Genomic DNA, 21,002 nt, shown 5'->3' with positions numbered 1-21,002 from the left:
GACTCCACGACCTCCATGGGCAGCCTGTTCCAGTGCTCTGCCACCCTCAAAGCAATGAAGTTCCTCCTCATGTTTAGGTGGAACTTCCTGTGTTCCAGTTTGTGCCTGTTACCTCTTGTCCTGTCGCTGGGCACCACTGAAAAGAGCCTGGCCCCATCCTCCTGACACTTGCCTTTTAGGTATTTATAAGCATTTATAAGATCCCCCTTCAGTCGTCTTTCTTCCAGACTGAAGAGACCCAAATCCCTCAGCCTTTCTTCATAAGACAGGTGTTCCAGTCCCCTAATCATCTTGGTAGCCCTTTGCTGTACCCTCTTCAGTTGCTAGCACCTAATCCTTACAGCACTCACGCGGTCTAGAGAGGGAGGTTGCATGGTTAAGATAGTTAAGAAAAGATTCATTATTTAATGTTGCACGCTCCGGCTTGTTTCCATCTTACCAGTTACAAAGTCCAGGCTGGCTCTCTGCAAAGCTGTGCCTGTGGTTTCTTAATGGCCCATTAATTATTGACTGGACCCTTTCCTTCTTTGTGATTGTCTCTCTTATCACTTGTCTATCAGGTTCATGTCACCGTGTTTTATTTATTATTTTCCTGTTATTTATATCTCCCTTTGAGCTGAAAAGGTCCTTGATCTGATAACTGTAACGAAGCAGATGCTCTTGTGTTCCACGGACCCTTACAGTGTGTTGCTTTTGTATGTTTTTAAAAATTCAGTGTTTTTTCACAGTAAAATACGTCAGGGAGGGAAATGCATTCTGTTTTTTGAAAATACTTTCTTTTATCTTTTGTGGGTTTTTTTAAATCACTGGCTCCTGTTTATGATCTACCACTACCAGCGTTCGTGTTCAGAAATTTCAGTTAAGGACTTTTTGCCAAATTCTCTTTGCAAGGTACAAATCTAGTGTAACACGGCATGATGGAAGTGTAAGTGGTTTTCCTTGAGGGCCCCATATTGCTGTGCTAGAAGTGCAGATTCTGTGGTAAAGGAGACAGTGTTCGTGGGACTGTTGATCCAACTGATACGTGGTATGGATTTACAGAGTAGATGCAGTGTGGATGCCCAAACAGGAAAGGTAAAAGAAATATCAAACACTTGGGTTTTTTCACTGATGTACCATCCACACTGTGAATTGACTGTATCTTTTGGCTATATGTAACCTGTTAGTTTTCTTCTATTGAGCTCCTTGAAAGAGATCTCTTTGGCTTTCTTTGAATTTGCCTTTATCCGTTCTGTGATGACTTAGGTTTGTAAAATGGTAGTTCTAAAATGTAATCCTAAATTCTTGTTCTTTGAATGGTCCTTATGAAAGTGTTTCAGATTCTTGTTGTATGCGTGTAACTAAAATGGTTTAATTTGTGTCTTATTGCAAAAGGCTCTTTCCAGAGGAAGTTACTAGAAACTGAGTTACCGACTAAATGCTCATTTGACTTATATCACTTTGGTGAGCTAAGCAGTTAACCATACTACCAAACCATCTGTTGCTTTGTCTTTTCACCAGGAAAGAATATATTGGTGCTTGCTTGTTTTGAGTTGTTCTTACAATTCATTCTTTCTTTCCTCTGTTGTCTCACCTAGTGGAAATGTAGAGGCTTATGAAGTTTTTTTCCTCTCTTTAGGGAATCTTAATGACTTTGTGGTTTACTGGCTTAATAGCTGAGTGTTTCACTACCTGGAAAAATAAAGGAAGCATGGCATTCTTTTGCTGTCAAAGTATGATTAAGTAACACATTAGATGTGGCAGTCACTTCAGTCTGTGTTTTGAACTCTTCTGGGATAAGCTCAGACCCATGCAATAACTAGGTTTTTGAATGTAAAGCTGAAAACTGATTTTTGCCCCTTGATAAGTAACATTTAATTGTTTAATGTGTTGTGCTGAGCATAGACATTAACTAGCTCAGGACAAGGAATTTACTTCTAATTTTTATTATAACCCTGACATGTCATTTGTTTTTGCAGACAGTCATAGATGCGCATATCTTTCCAGCTCTTATAAATATTTTGCAAACAGCTGAGTTTCGGACAAGGAAGGAAGCTGCTTGGGCAATCACGAATGCAACATCTGGAGGCTCTGCTGAACAAATCAAGTATGAAATAGTTCAAATATTTCAATGCAATTGAGTGAATTAGTGTTTGTGCAAGAAATCAAACTAATAACCTAGCAACTGGAAAACCTTTCTGTATGCTCCGAGTGTTGTTTCCAGAGAGACCACGTCTTTGTATTGAGTTGTGAATGAGCCATTCATTCCTTTAAGGAGAAATCACATAAGTATTTCAGCTGTAATACTTATTTAATTAATTGAACTGATTCTCTTACGTGAAAAAACGTAAATGCAACTTTTAAACTAATTTCTTAGTGGTCATTGTAGAGTGTAAAAAAATGCATTAGCAGTCTGGAGAGGAATAGCTCAGCCCCTCAGACAAGGGCATTGTGTGCATTGTTTTTCCTGTTTAACTTACACCAGTGCATTATGCTTACATGCAATTTTGTATAAAATAAAACCCTAAAATTATAAATAAATTAATATAGTTGATATTAATAGAAACATCTTTATAAATTATGGTTATAGAATTATAAATTTAAGTTACAAAAATAAATTATTATTTCATATCTACATAGAAAGAGAGAGGCAGAGAAGGTATTTTAAAGCTACTTTCATTGTTTCAGCAGAATTGACTAGATAGAAATAGATGTCTATAATTTCTCCAGTTTCTGCGGTCGAGTTGATATTTTATCTGATTGTTTTGGTTCTTAAGACCTTCATGCTAAGTGCTTAAATGGCTACACCATTTATAATTTTGCAGGCAATTTACTGGGTTCCGTGTGGTGTTTTTCAGGTATTTAGTAGAACTGGGATGCATCAAACCGCTCTGCGACCTCCTGACAGTAATGGACTCAAAGATTGTGCAAGTAGCACTGAATGGGCTGGAGAATATCCTGAGGCTTGGAGAGCAGGAATCCAAACGCAGCGGCACTGGCATCAATCCCTACTGCGCTCTTATTGAAGAAGCGTATGGTATGAGCAAAACATCTGTGGAAGTCAGGGGTTAAAGCAATGATCACGAACCATCAGAGTTTCAGTAGACCTGGTTCTATTAATTTCCTAATCACTATTTGAAAATTAACTGTTCTTTGACAAGTCTCCATTTACCAATGTACTCCATCTTTTACATTATCTGCATGTAGATTGGAGACAGTGTGTGCAGATCTTCTTTTCTTAATTTCTTTTGATCCTGAGGGAGCCTCCTGGGTGTCATTCAGCCTCAATATCTTCCCTCCACAGCAGATTAAAGTTCAGGCACACTGCTCTGTTGCTCAGGTTTCAATCCTTTGCCTTCCCTCTCTGCTGCCCTGTAGAATTATGGCAGCAGCAGCAACTTCCTTGTTTTCCTTTGCAGAATTATTTCCGTAGTAAAAGGAGCAGACAAGAAATTCCCAATATTAGAGTTTTACTAGAGTGACTAAGACTTGGTTTTCATTGTGGCATCGTTCCTAGGCATGAAAATTAGTTTAGCTTGCTGTATTATTTTCATTTGTTTCTGATTACAAGGGGCTGAGTTTGCCCATCTGCTTAATGTCTACCCAAAAATTGGTTGCATGAGTTTAACTGCATTGTATATACACGTGATGCAGATTATGTAATGGAGTCTCCATCGCTGCAGGTTTTGAAGATTTGGCTAGACACAGCTGACCTAATCTGGTGTTGGTAGTAGTGCTGGGCTGGGCTGCAGGTTGGACTAGATAATTACCAGAAGTCTCTTCCAACTTGCAGTTGTGTGATTCTGTAGTCATTGTCCTTGTAAACAAAGCACTGTGAACACACTTTCATGAAATGTGGTCCTAAAAGTCTCTTCTGAAAAAGTCTTTGAGGCCTTGTTCTTTACACATTCAAGCTTGTTTTAATTTTTTGAGCGAAAGGGTAGAGGCAGACAGAAAGTATGAAACACATCACACAGTTATGGGGAACTCTGTAGTTCAACTTATTTTTCCTTGTTTGTGGAGAATACAAGCTGGGTAAGGGTCTCCATAGAGGGGGCGGTTCTTTCTGAAGGTGGGATAGAATTGTCATGGAACTCCGTGTTCACAACAGACTTAAATTATCACGGGCACATGCTTTCGCTGAGCTGTAACTTTTATGTACTTCTTTTCTCTGTAGGCCTGGACAAGATTGAATTCCTGCAGAGCCATGAGAATCAAGAGATTTATCAGAAGGCCTTTGATCTGATTGAGCACTACTTTGGAACAGAGGATGAAGACAGCAGCATTGCCCCACAGGTGGATCTCAACCAGCAACAGTACATCTTCCAGCAGTGTGAGGCTCCCATGGAAGGCTTCCAGCTCTGAGGTGCCCCTGTGCTGTGTGCTCCTCTACCTAGCCAATCCTGTTGTCGAGCCACAAGCCACCCGTGGAGTGATTCTCTCAATGTTTTCCATAACCCTGTTTGCGCTCATTCGCTTGCCTTGTGCACATGCTCTTACATACGTCTGGAAAACTTTTGGCTCTCCGTGGCAGGATGCCCTCTCCTTGGCAAGGGGTCGCCAGAATCACCCTTCTCTTCTAGATTCTGAACCTCTCCACTGTCATCTTCGTGGAGTTGAGGCACCTTTCTATACTTTGAGAAATTCCCTGCTCCTATTACAGGAAAATAATCCCTCCTCCGTAGCCCCCACACTCCTGGCATCCAAGATAAGGCTGCTTTTCTCTTGTATTTGCTGCAGTGTGTGCCTGCAGTCCAGGGAGACATTCGGACTTTCCAAGAACGTAGCTGAATTCATTCCCCGTATCATCCCCTGGATGCCTCTTTGGATGGCTATGTGAGATGCGTTAAATTTTCACATGCGATGTATCTACTTTGCTGTATGTGCCAGCTGGGGTTATTGGCATACAGAACACGTTACAAAGAATGGAATAAGTTCTCTATCCCCTGCAACAACAGGCTGCAAAGAACGTGTTTTCTGGTTCTTAAGAATACCGAACACATCTGGCCCCATCCCTTCTGAACACTGAGCTCCCATGCCGGATTGCAGACCACTGTGGAGATTTGTATACCTTCCCAGTCTTTCCTCTCCATCCACAAAAAGAGAGCCTGAGAACAGGTCACTCTTACCACCTGCCCAGAAATGACTTTCCAAACCAGTCTCTAGAATGGAGAAACTACCCTCACTTCTGCTTGCCAGCACAGTACGATCCACCCGGGCTTCCTTAAAAATCAAGCCCTTTCTGACTTCATGCTCCAGAGTCTGGTCCTTGGTATTATAGCTATGGCTGAAAAATTCCTGTCTGCCTCTTCACATTTTTACACAGCGTGACTTGAACAGATTTATCTTCGGAAAAATTACCTTCTGAATATGGAAATCTTCATTTCTAAAACTTAGCACAAGGAGCGTTAGATCTCCTTTTCATTTTCACGAGACAAGAGCTTCCTCTCCAGCTCACCTGATAAACGGAGTCCTCCTGGTCAGGCCCCTTATTTAACAACTAAAATGACACTACAGTCAAAGGATAGTAATATTACCCACGGATCCGCCTGACCCTTTCATTTCATTTTTCCCTTTTGCTGTTTACGGGACTTCAGGTGAATTAGCATGGAACGCATGGTTCCTACAGGTGACATCTATAAGACATCGCTGACTGCATGACAGCTGTCATCTGCAGCTGCAGACTGCCCTTCTGCTAGCAGCATGTTCTTGGCTCCGCAACCTGCTTGGATCACAGACGCCTGATGCAAAGGCCAGCCACTCCTCACTGAGTTCAGCTGACATTGACACCAAACCCTTCACACAACTGGGGAGATGCCACCTGATTGAAAGTGGCAGTTCCATTTCTGTAAACGCAATGGATTCTCCAGGCCGTCCGCTCCCCCCTGCATCGGGCTGTGTTCTTTCAAGCCGTTTTGCACGCTTGGAACACACACTTGTCCAGTGTAAACATTTCAAAATTGCCACTGGCAACTGCAGCGTCATGTACCTGTGGTGAATGTTAGTGGCAGAACTGTCTGCAAGATCCTCCTTATGACTCCTCTCAGTGACAAGCCACTGCAAAAACAAAACCAGCCCATTGGATACAGAATAATAAACATATATAAATCACTTGTCAAACTGCTGAAAGAAGCTAGGCAAAGGCCTGAACATCAGCTCTGTGTGACCATTATTTAAATACAGTCTTCAGTTCTGTCTCTGCTTCAGGATGGAGACTCTGACCTGTGTGGCCACTGCAGAGGCCACCTGCTGCCTCCCTAGCTAAGCCAGTTGGCCTCCACCTTCCCTCTCCCAGTTATTTTCTCTAGTGCTGCTTTGTGCTGAAGGAACATTTAGTTTACTGCACTTGATCTGTAAATGGACTTTGATTCTTTGTAATTTTAGGGGGTTAAATTTGGTGGTTAATTTAAAAAAAGAAAAAAACCCCTCAATGTTGCCTTTACATCACATATAAATAACTGTGTTTCTCTTTTCTTGAAGGGTGATAGAAGCACTGATTAGTAGCAAAATCTTGTTTTAGCTTTTGGATTTTTTTGTGCTGGATTTTTTTACGTGTAAATTTCCAATAACATGTCATTTCTATAAGATTTGTTTAAAATCATGTACCTCTTATTGGATGGTATAAAAATGCTACATATTTTGTAAACAAATCTGAGCAAAGTGTGTGTGCATATATTCTGTATATTCATATATGTATATTCTGTGTATATATACACTAGTGTGTATATATACATATATACACACACACGTATATATATACACACATGCGTATGTGTGTATGTATATACATATCTATATAACTATATATCTATATATATATAAGTGTTTTCTCTTCCAGGCTAGTGAAAACAATGTGGTGCATTGGCGTTTCCTTCCCCCACCCCCCAAGAAAATAATGACAATTGCCTCTAAATGAGTGAATTAAAAAATAGTCCATTTAAGCTGAATGGTGTGCCTTCCTCTGTAAGGAGCCTGGCCAGTGTTTGTTACTTTTGCAGTGGATATGTGAATTCAGACCAGATAAGTATAAATCTTTAAACTTGGTATGTTTGTTTGAAGTGACAGGCTTGGTTGACACAGGTAATATTGTTGTCATATATACTTAGACTGTGTAAGGCATTTGACTGGTACTGCATAACATTTTGACTGAAAACTAAAACAATACAAAAATCAACATGGCACACATTAAATGGATTAAAACGTGGCTAACTCACAGGTCTCAATTTAATTTTAAATGGTGCTCAATTGAGTGTATTTCCATCAGGATCTTCCAGCAATCAGTTCTTGGCCTTGCTTTACTTAGCCTTTTTGATGGGTTGGTAAGAAACAAAATCTACTTCAAACAAAGGCTGCAAACTCCGTGAGTACGGAAGCGAGATCAGACCTGTGAATTATGAAAGGAACAGCTCACTGATACAGACTGATCAGAATTACTTGGTAAACCAGGGGCAAGTAAACTGTTTGCATTTTAATAGACCCAAATGTGTAGTGTTATGTTACCCACCTAATAAATAACATTCAGGCCACAGGTGAAGGACTCCGTTTTGGAGGAAAAGCGCCTCTGAAAGAGTATGAGGATCATTATACGTTATCACTCAAACACTATTTCCTAACACGATTCTGTGGCTAGTTTAATGCTTATAGATACAAAAGGAAATCTTTAGTAGAAATGGGAAATTTATTTTAACTTTATATTTTACATTGGTGCAACTTTTTTACAGGAGCGCTCTCAGTGTTGCTATCAGCAGCTAAAAAGGGTTGCTAAAATTTTGGAACAGCAACAGCTTCTAAAAAGGTGTAAGTTCCATTCAGATGAGAAATGGTTCTCATCTCATGGTTCCGTTCAGATGAGAAATTTTTTAGACTGACATGAGAGTAACAAGGGTTATGTCCCCTGCTAGGAATATTGAAACCAGTATTCTCCGCTTTCCTGAGGGACGCACTGCTGCTCAAACAGGAGCTAACTTAGAAAATGCTGCTAGTTTCCACTTTTGTGAAGGTGACACTGTTTTAAATGATCTGTTCTTGTTCTGTGTGTAGGTAGGAAACAGCATGGTCTTATGTGTAGGGGACAGGCCAGGAAGCTGTTGAGGTTCTTGGTTTTTTCTCTGTGTGTAGTGCCAGAAGAGTGATCTCACGTATTTTCTTCTGCCCTTATCCTCAACACGAAAGTTAATGCATTTGTTTTTGTCTGCTTGTGGAGATCCAACCTAAGCACCTTCCAAAAGCCCCACAAGCTGGTAAGGTGAAAGGATTGATGAGAACAAGAATCTCTGAGTTGTTCTTGCAGCGTCAGTTAAACTGGGCATTAGAGAAAGGAAAATGCAGGACTACCTGGAATTGTTATCTAGCCATCCTGTCCGCACACCTGTAATGCCTTTGAAGTGTTGTGTATTTGTTGGGGCAGCAAACAGGAGCTATAATTTTTTCTGTTGGTAAACTCCCAGTGGGACATGGCAGGCAGGATCACTCTTTTGGGTTCAGGAGGATGCAACAGACAATGGAGCAGAAGATTATTGAAAGCTCAGTAACTAAGCCAGGACCGGTGCTTGGGGATCCTGGGAAGACACCATGCACACAAAAAATCCTTTGAGGGAACTGCTGCCTAGAGACTTTGGCCAGGTCTTTCATTCCTGTATTAGTTCCTTGATGCCAACCAGCTACTGGTGGTCAAAGTCCCTTCGCTTAGTCTTAAGGGAAGGGAGGAAGGCACCGGCCCTGGAAAACCTATATGTTCTTGAACCTGCATTTATATAACTACCATCATCGAGACTGTTACGATCCAAGTCCCACCACCCAGTCCTAAATGTGACATTGCTTCTGGTGATACACCTCCATGCTTCCCTGAGGATTTCCAGAGCAGCTGTTGTACCTCTGTGCCAGGTTTAAGTAATTCCCGCATCTTCCAGTATGGTTTCTTTGCTTCTGGGATTGGCACAACACATCAGTAGTACCTTCCCATGCCAGTCTTAGCCAGTAGACTTGAAGGTCTTTGTTTAGATGCCCAAGTCTTAGTAGGAAAATTAACAGGAGGTTTTTGTGTACTTCTCTGGCCATGCTCCTGCGTGCTCTTCTAAGGTGTCATTCAAGTTGTCAAATCGATCCTTGCACTGGGAAATTTCAGTTGCCTCTGAAACAGGTACAGCAATATGGCATATGGTATAGGATTGATAATTTGACTTTTTTGGATAAATGTGAATGGTGTTGCAGACCAAGCCAAAGGGGAGAAAGAAATGGAAATGCTGTTTAAGGGCTTAGTATGTTCCTCTCCCTCAGGCATTGTTAAAAGGCTGTAGGCTAAATCTATGAGCTAATCAGGTGATCCGAGGTCTATTAAGAAGTTCTCCAGTCAGTTAGACTGGCTGCCTAGGCCAGAAATACGTGTTGTTTTTAAGCCGTTTTCTGTGTTTAGAAGTGCTTTCTTGGAAGCCATCACACTAGGAAAGAGGCGAGTTCTTTCGTTGTCCCTCTGAGAAAGATACATGTAATTTTTCTAATGCCCAACTGCTTGCAAAGGAAATTTGCAAAGGTTGTGAGCGAGCTGGAGACAGCACAAAGCCCAGTGGCTCAGGCTTTTATTTGCGACTCTAGAGACCATGTGGAAGCTGAAAGAAAAACCAAAGGTGTGCAGTGATGCGCAGGTTTTACAGTAGATACTGAAATGGTGAAGATACCAGAGGTAGAAGGAAAGGCTGTATGACTTCTACATGGACCTTCTGTCAAACCACTGGACCAGGGGTCAGTTTTCGAGTAGACAGCATAAAGCTTATAGAAAGTTAAGTAAAATGAAAAACTAGTGACCACTGCTGCTCTGGGGGGTTGCTTTCTAGGTGGTATTTGACATGGTTTTATTTGAAACACTTTACCAGCTGGATGAGTCCAAATAGTTTTATTTCCAAAACTAGGTGAGGTACCCACCAGTTCTGTTCACAAGAGTGCGCTCGGAGGTGCTTATTGAAAGGGGGATACTTCTGAGAGATGCATGCAAGCTCTGCCATCACCAAGCATAAATGAAATCACAAGTTTCTCTTCGTGGTAACCTGAACAGGTAAGCAGACTTTCTAGTAACTTACAATCATTTCGGTGATGTTAATGCAGGTGATACAATTATTCCTGACTCAAGGACTCCCCTAATAATTGTTCTCTCTTACGCAAAGAGGAACATGTGGAATATTTTAGGCAGGCTGTAACAATAGAGAATACATACAGCACCATACTTCCTGAATGGACCTGAAATAGTCAGTAATAGTGGACGACTGTCCAGCAAAAGTATTTGGAAATCTAATGGGCTGTCCTTTTGTGTCCATTACCTTTTCTTAAGTGGTAACTGGCTGGATGGCTGGGCCCAGAGAGTGGTGGTGAATGGAGTTAAATCCAGTTAGCAGCCAGTCACAAGTGGTGTTCCCCAGGGCTCAGTACTGGGGCCGGTTCTGTTTAATATCTTTTATCAGCAATCTAGATGAGGGGATTGAGTGCACCCTCAGTAGGTTTGCAGACACCAAGTTAGGTGGGATCGTCGACCTGCTTAAGGGGAGGAAGGCTCTACAGAGGGATCTGGACAAGCTGGATTGATGGGCCGAGGCCAGTGGTATGGGGTTCAAAAAGACCAAGTGCCGGTTCCTGCACTTGGGTCACAACAACCCCTTGCAGCCCTACAGGCTAGGGGAAGAGTGGCTGGAGAGCTGCCTGGCAGAAATGGACCTGGGGGTGTTGGTCAACAGCCGGCTGAACATGAGCCAACAGTATGCCCAGGCAGCCAAGATGGCCAATAGCATCCTGGCTTGTATCAGCAATAGTGTGGCCAGTAGGACTACGGAAGTGATTGTCCCCCAGTAGTCAGCACTGGTGAGGTCCCACCTGGAGTACTGTGTCCAGTTCTGGTGCCCTCACTACAAGAAAGGCATTGAGGTGCTGGAGCGGGTCCAGAGAAGAGCAAAGCTGGTGAAGGGTCTGGAGCACAAGTCTTTTGAGGAACGGCTGAGGGACCTGGGATTGTTCAGCCTGGAGAAAAGGAGGCTGAGGGGAGACCTTATCACTGTTACTACCTGAAAGGACGTTGTAGCAAAGTGGGGGGTCATCTTTTCTCCCAAGTAATAGCATGAGAGGAAACAGGCTCTCCCGCCTCCAAACAGACTGGATATCATGAAAAATTTCTTCACAGAAAGGGCTAACAAGTATTGGAACAGGCTGCCCAGGGAAGTGGTTGAGTCACCATCCCTGGAGGTATTTAAAAGATGTGTAGACATGGTGCTTAGGGACATGGTTTAGTGGTGGACTTGGCAGTGTCAGGTTAGTGGTTGGACTTGATTATCTTAAGGATCTTTTTCAACCTAAATGATTCTAAGTAAGAGCACAAGCCTTTGTAAATAAAACTCGTATCATGAACGCAGGTACAGCTCCTGCAGTCTCAGACACTTAGTCTTGCGTATAGCACATGTGGGAAACAACTGTTTTTTTTAATCCACTTTACTCGCCCTGTTTCACCAATGAACAAGAGAGTTTGGAGGAAAGGGAAGGTTGCTAGGAAAACAAAATAGAGGTTTTAATGATTACAAGATAATGTGTTCATTCTTTCACGAACATGAGATAGTACAGAACTAACACACAGGAAAGGTGTGACGATGTCATCCTTCCAGTGCTGAAAAAGACTCAGCTTTTCTTCCCCAGTCCTCGGTCTCTTCGATTCCTCCTCTAAGGTTTAGCAGATGTGCTCTGAGTAGCTTCCTCTCTCCACTGAGCTTTCTTCTCCAAGTTAATGCTTGTAAGAGATTCATGCCTTTTCACAGCCTACAACATCATGATAAAGCAAGAGCAGAAAGTTATCACCTAAAGCACTACAGAGATTAAACTTGAATCAGTAGTTTACAAAAATATCTGGCCTATCCTTACCAAGGCACAGTTCTGTCAGCTTTAATGCCAGGAAGAGAGAGGGTTAAAATAACACATCCAGGTATTATTTTGGCTTAAACTCATTACTTCTCTGGGAATAAATTAAACTCTTTTGTTAAGGCACTAGAAGGTATATTCTGTGCTTCTGGTCAGTGTTTAATACTAATCTCTGGTCTTCAGAAGGCAGAGGTACTGGAAACAAATAAAAAATTAAACATAATAGATTCCAGCTGCTGTGAAAACAAGGGTCCCAAAGCAGCTGTCCTCGTCTTCCCAGTGTTTGCATTCATACTATTCCAACATAAGAGAAGAGCGTTCTGGGAATTGTCAGTGTTTGATCTCTTCTGCTGAAGCCAGGGAAAAACCTTCCCACTGTTTTGTTTCAGAGTTCTGCGTTCTTTTCATTTTGGTAGGGGAATGCTGACAAGTAGGAATGTCTCTTGACACTGCAATAGTTCACAGTGCTGAGGGGAGATTCTGTTGCTAGTTTTAAGGTTTCTCTAGAACACTTAGTAGCCTATAGAAACAAGATACGAACGTTGTCGTTAGAACTGCTTCAGAGAAAGGCCGCGTACAAATAAGGCTCTGCCCCTGTAGATGTTTTAAACTCAGAGTTTTCTGCTTCTAGTCATCCTTAAAAGAATGTAGTGGGCTGCGTTTCTGTTACCACTGTGCTTTTTATCAAAAGCAACATGACAATAAGATGCACAGATTATATTCACTTTCTTTAAGACTAATGCTGCTGAGAGCCTTTAGCTTGGCTTCAGTACACAAAAATTGTTCCTTGCTTCTTCACAGAAATACCACAAAGTTAATAATCCACAAAGTGTGTTAAAAAAACACACATAAAATTAAGGCATGACTAACCTTTGCTGCACTTGGAATCTTAAACTTTACACTTACTCTCTTTACATGATGCAAATTAAATCATAGACCTGCTTCTGCCATATGCTGAACTTGGCTATCTTGCCAAATTCTATGCAAGTGAAGGATACTCAGCATCTACAGGACTTGGGAGCTTTTGTATAAAAAAGTTTTCTTATTCAGCGAACAATAATAATTTGAGAAAAGTTGTTCTATCCACACTAAAGGAAGACTATTTTCTAATGCAATTAAAGAGCACAGAATTGTTACTGACCATCTCCTCACTGTTTAAAAAGACTTTTGAGAATTCTCAAGTCTGTTTTGTGGAGAAACATACTCATTTGCTATTTCCATTTTACAGATTGTACGAGTGTTGTAGTGTGTAGAGAGGCATTTGGAACCCATGGCCCAAGAAGCATTTACCTGCCTACTGGATCCACAGAACAGAAGGTGCTCTTTCGAACTCTCTCAGTCCATCAGCAAAATTAAAAAGTTAAAACAGCGCAAGCTAAAATTAAGTATTGCGCTGAGAAAAAAAAGACCATTTTTTTTCCCTTTTAAAGGGAGCATATGCAGTCTAACAGTGACACCACCCGTTTCTGACTTGGGAATTAATTCAATGATGGTCACCTTCTGGGGAACTAGGAGGACTTATTTTTAATTTTTGCTCATAAAATGAAAGAGAAAAACCCCAAAGCAAAACAGTACTAACACATCCATAGGAGGAACTGAGGAGTTTATGTGAAGATTGATTTGCATTCACCAGCCAAAAATCTGCTTACCTGCTTCCCCTTAATCACCATGACTATGCATCCCAGTATTGTCAAGGCCATCATTACATAGCTGAACTTCACACGCAGTGTGGTCTTTGCTGCTCTGATTGTTTCAATCCTCGAGAAATAATAATAAAAGAACACAGAGTTATTACCAGAGGCACAAATAAATCATTTGGTGAATTTTTTTGATTTCTCCTGGCATGCTGTCTATGTAATCTTGTATAATGCTAACCGTACTTGGCTCTTTTCACAAAAAGGTTTTACAAGAACAGGAAAAGCTCATCCCCAGCTACCTTGGGACATTCGTGGTCACAAAGGAGTTCCTCTCAAAGTTGGAAACAAACCCAACATTTTTTAAGTTTCAGTTATTTAATTGTTAAGAAACAATACTGCCTTTCTAGACTACTTGACTGCAACGCAAAGGAGGAAGGCTGCAGTATTTAGATATGTACGTTTACTATGGGGAGGACAGGAAAAGGAGAGGGATACTTTTACTGATATGATGTTTTCCTTAACGTTAGCTCCTTCTGCGCGCACTGCCACCTTCTAGTATCTGCAAAGCCATTGAGTACCCCATCCGTATTACAATGTGAAATACGCCACAGTTCTAAAACATGCATTTTCCCCTCATAAGCAGAAGCATGGAAAAAAAAAAAACCAACATTTGCCAGCAGCAATAAAATATATAATGTTTGACAGTTGGAGTTTCTTGGGCAGAGGGAAGCATTGTCACAGCTTAGCAGTTCTTCTGCCTGAACTTCAAAATGGTTCCATTTATTTTCCAACAAGAAGGCTTCCTCTGCTACAGGACTGGACAGTGCTATAGATTACACGCTGGCTGCTGAATGTAACACTCCTCAGAAATTCTAAATAGGACTTGGTAAAAGACCAGTGGCTACCACTTCCCTCCTGCTAGGGTAGTATTAAGGTAATGTGTTTTCCTAAGAAACTAAGGAGGCACAGAGGATTGTAAGCCTTCCAACATCAGCTTTGGTCAGAGGATTCCTTTAAATCTTTATTTTGTTCGTTTCAGGGGCTTATCCAGCCACACCAGTGCTGTACCACTCCTTTGGAAAACCTGTTGCCTAGTCTACTGTTTTTTAAAAACCAAAAATCTTCCACAAGAAGAGTATCGCTTACTAAAGCCTTCCAGCTGTACATGTGATGAGGTAAAACAAAAAGTCATTTATTTTAAGTTGGGTTAAATTCTGAAGGTCGTTCTACCCAACTGACATCTCGGTTACAGCAAATTTAAAGTTTGTATTAGACACAACAATCCAAGAAGGGCCAATGAAGCATAATGCTTTTAGACGTACTTTCCACAATAACCAAAGACCTATACCCTATATATTTAACTCTCCTTGCAGAATTCAGAGCAGTTGACTCCCTTCTCAAGGGGATCTGATAGTCTCACTGATTAAATTGGGCATGTTATAAAATTACAGATGACTAAAAAAAAGCATCAACATCACGTGATGAAAGATTAAATGCAACAAACTAGATAATTATTCCCCAAAACTAACATAGTTAGTGAATTTATGGAACTGGGATATTATCACTGTACACAAACATGAGTGAATATGTAATCTACAACATTTTGACCCTTATACTTGGAGGAAAAAAAGATACCAAAGGATCCCCAATAGTTCAACATGGTAAATCACACAGGACCCGAGAACCGTGAAGAGAGGTTTGTTCTTGTTTTTGCAGAGGAGGGCAAGAGTGATTTGATCACTGTTTCAAAGTATTGATAGAATCCTAGAATGGTTTGGGTTAGAAGGGACCTTAAAGATCATCTAGTTCCAACCCCCCTGCCCTGGGCAGGGACACCTCCCACTAGAGTACGAGACTTCTGATCATAGGGAGCATGTCCATCTACCATGAAACTAATAGTTAAATTTTGCTTCCAGGTTACTTGTTTTTGCTAATAATCTGCAATCAACAACTTGGGTGTAGGCTGCAATTAAGCTGAAATGCACAGAAGTAGGATTTAAAAAATTGATTAGTTAATTTCTGAAGTACCTTGGATATATTAGAACATACAAGAGAAAAAGGTAGTTAACCTGAATGCATTTTGCATTATAAATCAATTCAGTAGCTAAGATTAACATTTGTTTAATAAATGAGTTACTTCTGATCACCAGATCTTGTAAGATTACTGAGTTATATCACAAGCTCTTACAAACCACTCTTAATTCAGCTTAGAGCAGGAAAGCAAGCTTTTGTGCTTTTATAGTTCTCAATTGTCTTTTCAGCTTTAGCTGAACTATTTGCCTAAATAAAAAGAAGAATTCCTGATGCACATGCAAAAACGGTCAGCTTTTGTCAGAAGTTGGTTTGTCCTTTCAATAAACCATTGAAATGACTTCACTCACTCTGCTAACTCTGTTTTCTTAAAAACACTCATAACAAGTGTTTGGTATGCAAAAATATATGAACTGACATAATTTAGTAAGTTTTAATAATTTACGCCTTTATGTATTTCAAACGTAATTTTAAGAAAAATTATTCAATACAAAATTGAAGAATTCATTTTTAACAATATTTATCCACTGTGATACACTTAGAAAACACTTAAGATGCATGGGTGGATTTTCAGTTCCCATACTGCACATCCAAAAAGATAGAGTAACTTTAGAGGGCAGCTACATAGTTTGCTTACCCAAGTAGTAGAAGATTTACTGTATATTTTTAATTTAAATACATACCTATATTTAAAAACATTAAAGGCCTATTTTAAAAGATAACTATACTACCACCAGGAATGTTTTTTAAACTAATAATTTACTGCTGTTGTTATTAAGGTTGATCTTCATTTTAGATAGGCAAACAAGAACATCCAGTTTTGTCTTCTACTTTTCACAAAGAGCAAAGCATTGACATTTAGACTCCACCAGCAACAAGGAAATTTTGAATATATGTATATTTTGTTAGGGAGCCTTTCTGCTGTTTGTTAGTTTAAATTACAAGAGTAAGGAAAGTTGGCCCATGGCCTCCAGACATTCATTAATAAATATTTTAAATGAGTTTCAGTTATTGTATAGCTATATTATGAAAGTTGCACACAATGTGAGACTGACATACAAAGAAGAACACTAGAGAAAGCTCACACTAATTTTTGCAAAAAGCTTTTTTGATTGGGAGGCAAGAGTAAAACTTGACTGATTTGTGATGTTTTTCTAATGAAACAACTAATAGATGCTGGTCAGAAAAACCAGCCCTTCAGAAAACCAGCCCCTTTTTTCTGCCCTTCAGAAAAAAATCAAAAGGGATCTATTATCTCAGCAATACAGAATTGCTCAGGTCATCTCATCTACAAAATGATAAAACAAACACAGCAGTGTAAGATTTTTTTTAGCTGCAAAAACCCTTTCCATTTAAGAAAAGTTATTCTGGAGTTGCATTCAAGTAACTTATTCCTGCGTAGACAGTGTCCCCTTTACAGCTTCAAAACTGGCACTTACGAGACAGTCTCTGGTATATCCTCTGGTTTTTTGAAATGGCCTGCCCACAACAAAAATCTTTTCTCCCAGTCTGTAGGCCTGTGTCCAGGCACCCTCAAAGGAGACCGACCTAAAAAAACCCAAACAAACAAACACATAAACAAACAAATAACCCACCAAAAACAACAGTCAGAGAAGATTACTGATAACAGCTGTAATGAAACCAGTTAGGGTGAGCAATGCACAATTTTAAGTACGATTCCTAGAGCTGGTTAGGGAACAAAAAGGGTATCATGGTCAGATTAACAAACCTGTAAATATGGATTAAACTGAGGCCGTGTAAGGAAAGCCAAATCTTGCCCAAGACCTCTATATTTGTAGCTCTAAATTTGCAGAACCTGCTCCAGCATCTAAGCTTCCTAAGGTGCTGTGATATTATAGGGTTTTTACTACATTTAAATTAGTTTAAAAAAATAAATCAAATGGAACTGCTACAGAAAAGCCAATATGCCACACCATTGCATCACAAAATGTTAACTTTTCCAGGGAGCATAAGATTTTATCTTATCTGAAGGTATAAACAAACAGAAGACCATAGGCAAAGATTAGACACTTAATTTTCAGCTCAGTCTTTCAAACTCAATATAAAAAAAGTATTCTGAATGTAACATGGGAAGGTTTCCATACATAACATACCATTAAAAACTAGCAAAGAAAGTGCAAAGATAGACAGCTTTCCCACTCCCTTTAAAAAAAAAAAAAAACAACAAACCAAACCCAAACAACCAAAAAAACCCCACAAAACCCAACAATGGGAGGTATCCTGAATGGCCCTGTGCTGCCTCATGGATTCACAAATTATTTAGGAAGCAGGGTGGATAGAGAGTTTGCTGACAACACTAAGTTATTCAGAGACATAAAGAAGACGGCTAAGCATGAAGAGCTGTAGGGCTTCAGAATCCTGAGTCAGTGAGATGGCCAGTACATAAACAGGAAGCGATTCCAGTTCATGTGCAGAAGACAGAGTCTAACCTAACTATTATTGCCAAGAAGTAAGTAAAAGGGGTTTCCTAGAGTTTTTGGCAAAATGTTCAGTTAATAGTCAGAAAGGGAAACAGCATTACCATCAATGTTTAGGAACACAACACAAAAGCATTATTATGCCACTGTATAAAACCGTGACTCCGGCATTTTGAAAAGCACGTGAAATACTGATCCCTCACCTCAGAAACAGTTGCAATAGAATAAGTACAGAGAAAATTGGTATGGATGACCACAGGTACGGAATGGCCGCCATATAAGAAACCGTATCATAGACTGAGACCTTTGGCCTGGAAAAGCAGTAATCGAAGCTCCCTTCAGCACAACAGAGGCACCAGAATTGTAAGGGACATTGGGAGTGTGGGTTACAATGAACAGGTCCCGTTTTGGAAGGGGTACTGAATAAAGGAACATCAGATAAAAAAAATAGCATGCATCAGTTGCAAAAACAAATGCAAGACTGTACTTGTTTTCTCACGGCATGGTTCAGCTGAGGAATTCCTTCCCAGAGGATGCGAATGCTAAAAATACATCCAGCTTCAAGAGACTGGGGAAATTTATGAAAGAAAAATCCAGTGAGGACCATTAAAAGCAAAGATGCCCCCTCTGGGGCAGCAGTCTAGGGGAGAAACACTATGTTTGCCCCAATTCTGTACTCTTCCTTAGATCTTTGCTATTTGTCACCATTCCTATTAGTCCTCACATAAATGTAAGGGACCTCCTTTCCCAGCCACTTCTGGAGACGTGACACTGCTAAAGAGACCTTTGGTCTTACTCAGTACAGCTGCATTATGATCGTAACACAGAAGTATGCAAAATGCTTCACACCTGTATGCTCCTTGTATCTAGCACCACCAGGCAAAGACAGGAACGTGTTACACAGATGTCGTGGTTTAGGCTGGGCTGGCTAATAAACAAATGACAGATGCTCTCTCTAACCTCTCACCCTTCAGAGAAGGGAGATGCTCTCATTAGACCATCGCAACTGTTCCATATAGAGTGAAAAAATGTTTCATGGCCTCAGCTTTACCTGAACAACTCCGGGGTTAAACATGAACCAAGCCAACTATTCAGACCGACTCTCCAGCAGGACACGTTCAGTTTTGTGAACAGCTGGAGCTGGCTGTGCTATGAAAAACTGCAGAAGTATTTTAGCTTGTATGATATTCCTAAACATTGATAGCTTACACTGGGGTTAAAGAGTTGTTCTACAGCACAGCTGAAGAGCCTCAACATACATCAGATAAGATACTAGTGACCTGCTACAAAGTGAAATTTTTGTTATTGTCACAAAAAAAATATTGACCCCCGGCTTTGTTCAAAATCAAGATCTTATTGTTAGCTTTAATGGTCAGTTTTTCAGTCTAAAGATCAGAATTCTCTCACAAAATCAGGGATATTAGCACCTGTGCCAGCCAAATTCCTGTTCAGATGATTGCAGCCTAGATACCTAAACATTTAATGGCATGAAACTAGCATGATCTTTATCAGAAACTCTTACTTCTTGGCTGAAGCTGACTTTCTTCCTGGGGTTTAATGCAAAGCCGTCTGCTTATCTTCAGATCTACTCCTTTAGTCATCCGCAGAATTGAGGGAATATTTCTTCCCAGCAGTTTAACAGCCCTATCTGGAAGAGAAAGCAGAGGAGCAAAGGGACCAAATCTAACACAGAACACTAGAAAGCGAGAATGTTACCTTTTAAATGGCAGTTGTTTGGTGTTTTTTTTTTTAAACGCAAGAGAAAAAAAGAAAGAAAAACAATAGGTACAATTCTAATATTATGCAAGAAACACCAGATTCAGGTTGTAACGGAACCTGTCAAAGAAATTAAAGCTTGTCTATAAGCTATGACCTGAGCTTGCCCATTAACCTTATTTAGAAAAATGGGGATGCAAGCTTACAGCCTACAAGCAATTCCTAAAAGCCAATGCACATCACAGTTTCAAGGAACTTATCTATTCCTATGCTTCAGTTATACTTTAGGCAGTGTTATTTCAAGGACCGCACACCAGCATTCTACCAAACTTGTCACATCCCAAAAGGAAGTCCCAGACTTGACAGAGTCAAGAAAAAAGAATCTTGCAGTACAGAGATATACGTTGTATACTTTCTAATACATTACTTTGTAGCGTATTAGAAAAGGATACGGCGCCTTATATATGAAAACATACGTGCAAGAAAGAGCTTCTGATTCATTAATTACTGTAATTAAAAAATTTTGAGGGGGGAAAAAACAACTTTGAAAGGCAAAGGGCACTTTTAAAAATATAAAATATTTTTTTCTTCTTTATGCTGGCTGAAAACGTCTCCCCTATGAGAAACAGTTGCCCTGTATTTTCTAGGCATAATACATTCCAGCTCTGAAAAAAATAATGATTTATATTTATAAGCGACCTTCACGGCCCACACATCACACCACCCCCCCAACGAAACCAAACCCTTTTCGAGACATTTAGGGGAAGGGGAAAAAAAAGGCATAAATCTATTCCTTTCACTTTATTTTTTTTTTTTTAAGTTTTAAGTGACAGCTCGGAGGTCACCAGCCCTCCAGCGCCCACCGGACTCGGGCGCTCAAGCCTCCCCTCAGCGCTGCCGGCGCCGCCCGGGGGATCCCCCCGGCTCCGCGCTCCCCTTCCACGGGACCCGCCACCTCCGGAGCGCCGGCGGAGGCCGATGGGTCGACTGACTGATCGATCAGCCTCCCCCGGCCCCGTAGCAGTCACTCACCGGCGCGGCCCCACATGGCGCGGCCTCCCGCCCCGGCAGCGCTGCCTGGGCCCTCCCCGGCGCCCCTCAATGTCACCGCTGGGCCAGCGACGCGCCCCGCCCCAGGATTGGAAAGGGGGGGCGGGACGCGCGGGCCGGGACCGCCGCGCTGCCGCCCGGACCCGCCTCTGAAGGGCCGCCGCAGCCCTGCGAGGCCACCAGCGGAACCGCTGCTTGAAGCTGCCCGGCCGGCGGCCGCCCCACGCCTTCACAGCCTCGGGCCCGGGGCAGGGCCCGCCTGGCC

At 41.1% G+C, this 21,002-nt stretch overlaps 2 protein-coding genes across 2 annotated transcripts in view; one reads left to right on the top strand and one right to left on the bottom strand.

Moving 5' to 3' along the window:
• Positions 1 to 7,188, top strand: part of KPNA1 (karyopherin subunit alpha 1) — a 54,010-nt gene extending 46,822 nt beyond the window's left edge. The window contains exons 12-14 of the mRNA XM_054188700.1: positions 1,959 to 2,086; positions 2,838 to 3,016; positions 4,157 to 7,188. Coding sequence (XP_054044675.1) covers positions 1,959 to 2,086; positions 2,838 to 3,016; positions 4,157 to 4,344 — 495 coding nt within the window. The 3' untranslated portion in view covers positions 4,345 to 7,188. The remainder of the gene's footprint in view (positions 1 to 1,958; positions 2,087 to 2,837; positions 3,017 to 4,156) is intronic.
• A 4,312-nt stretch (positions 7,189 to 11,500) lies between these two features.
• FAM162A (family with sequence similarity 162 member A) lies at positions 11,501 to 20,935 on the bottom strand. Its single transcript, XM_054188718.1, has 5 exons — positions 20,720 to 20,935; positions 19,494 to 19,619; positions 16,973 to 17,081; positions 13,515 to 13,623; positions 11,501 to 11,766 (listed from the first exon to the last, which is right to left on the bottom strand). The coding sequence occupies exons 1-5, from the start codon at positions 20,733 to 20,735 to the stop codon at positions 11,671 to 11,673; spliced, it is 456 nt and encodes a 151-aa protein (XP_054044693.1). The 5' UTR covers positions 20,736 to 20,935; the 3' UTR covers positions 11,501 to 11,670.
• Between the last annotated feature and the right edge of the window lie 67 nt (positions 20,936 to 21,002).

The sequence above is a fragment of the Rissa tridactyla genome, chromosome 1, assembly GCF_028500815.1.
Source record: "Rissa tridactyla isolate bRisTri1 chromosome 1, bRisTri1.patW.cur.20221130, whole genome shotgun sequence".
In the NCBI taxonomy this organism is placed as follows: Eukaryota; Metazoa; Chordata; class Aves; order Charadriiformes; family Laridae; genus Rissa; species Rissa tridactyla.
Note: the sequence above shows the minus strand (reverse complement) of the source record. Positions and strands in the feature narration are given on the sequence as shown.

Coding starts and splice junctions, on each gene's coding strand:
- FAM162A (XM_054188718.1), bottom strand. Junction 17,082..19,493: donor AAGTCAGCTTCAGCCAAGAA/GTAAGAGTTTCT, acceptor GGGTTTTTTTAG/GTCGGTCTCCTTTGAGGGTG. Junction 13,624..16,972: donor GATATACCAGAGACTGTCTC/GTAAGTGCCAGT, acceptor TTATTTCTCGAG/GATTGAAACAATCAGAGCAG.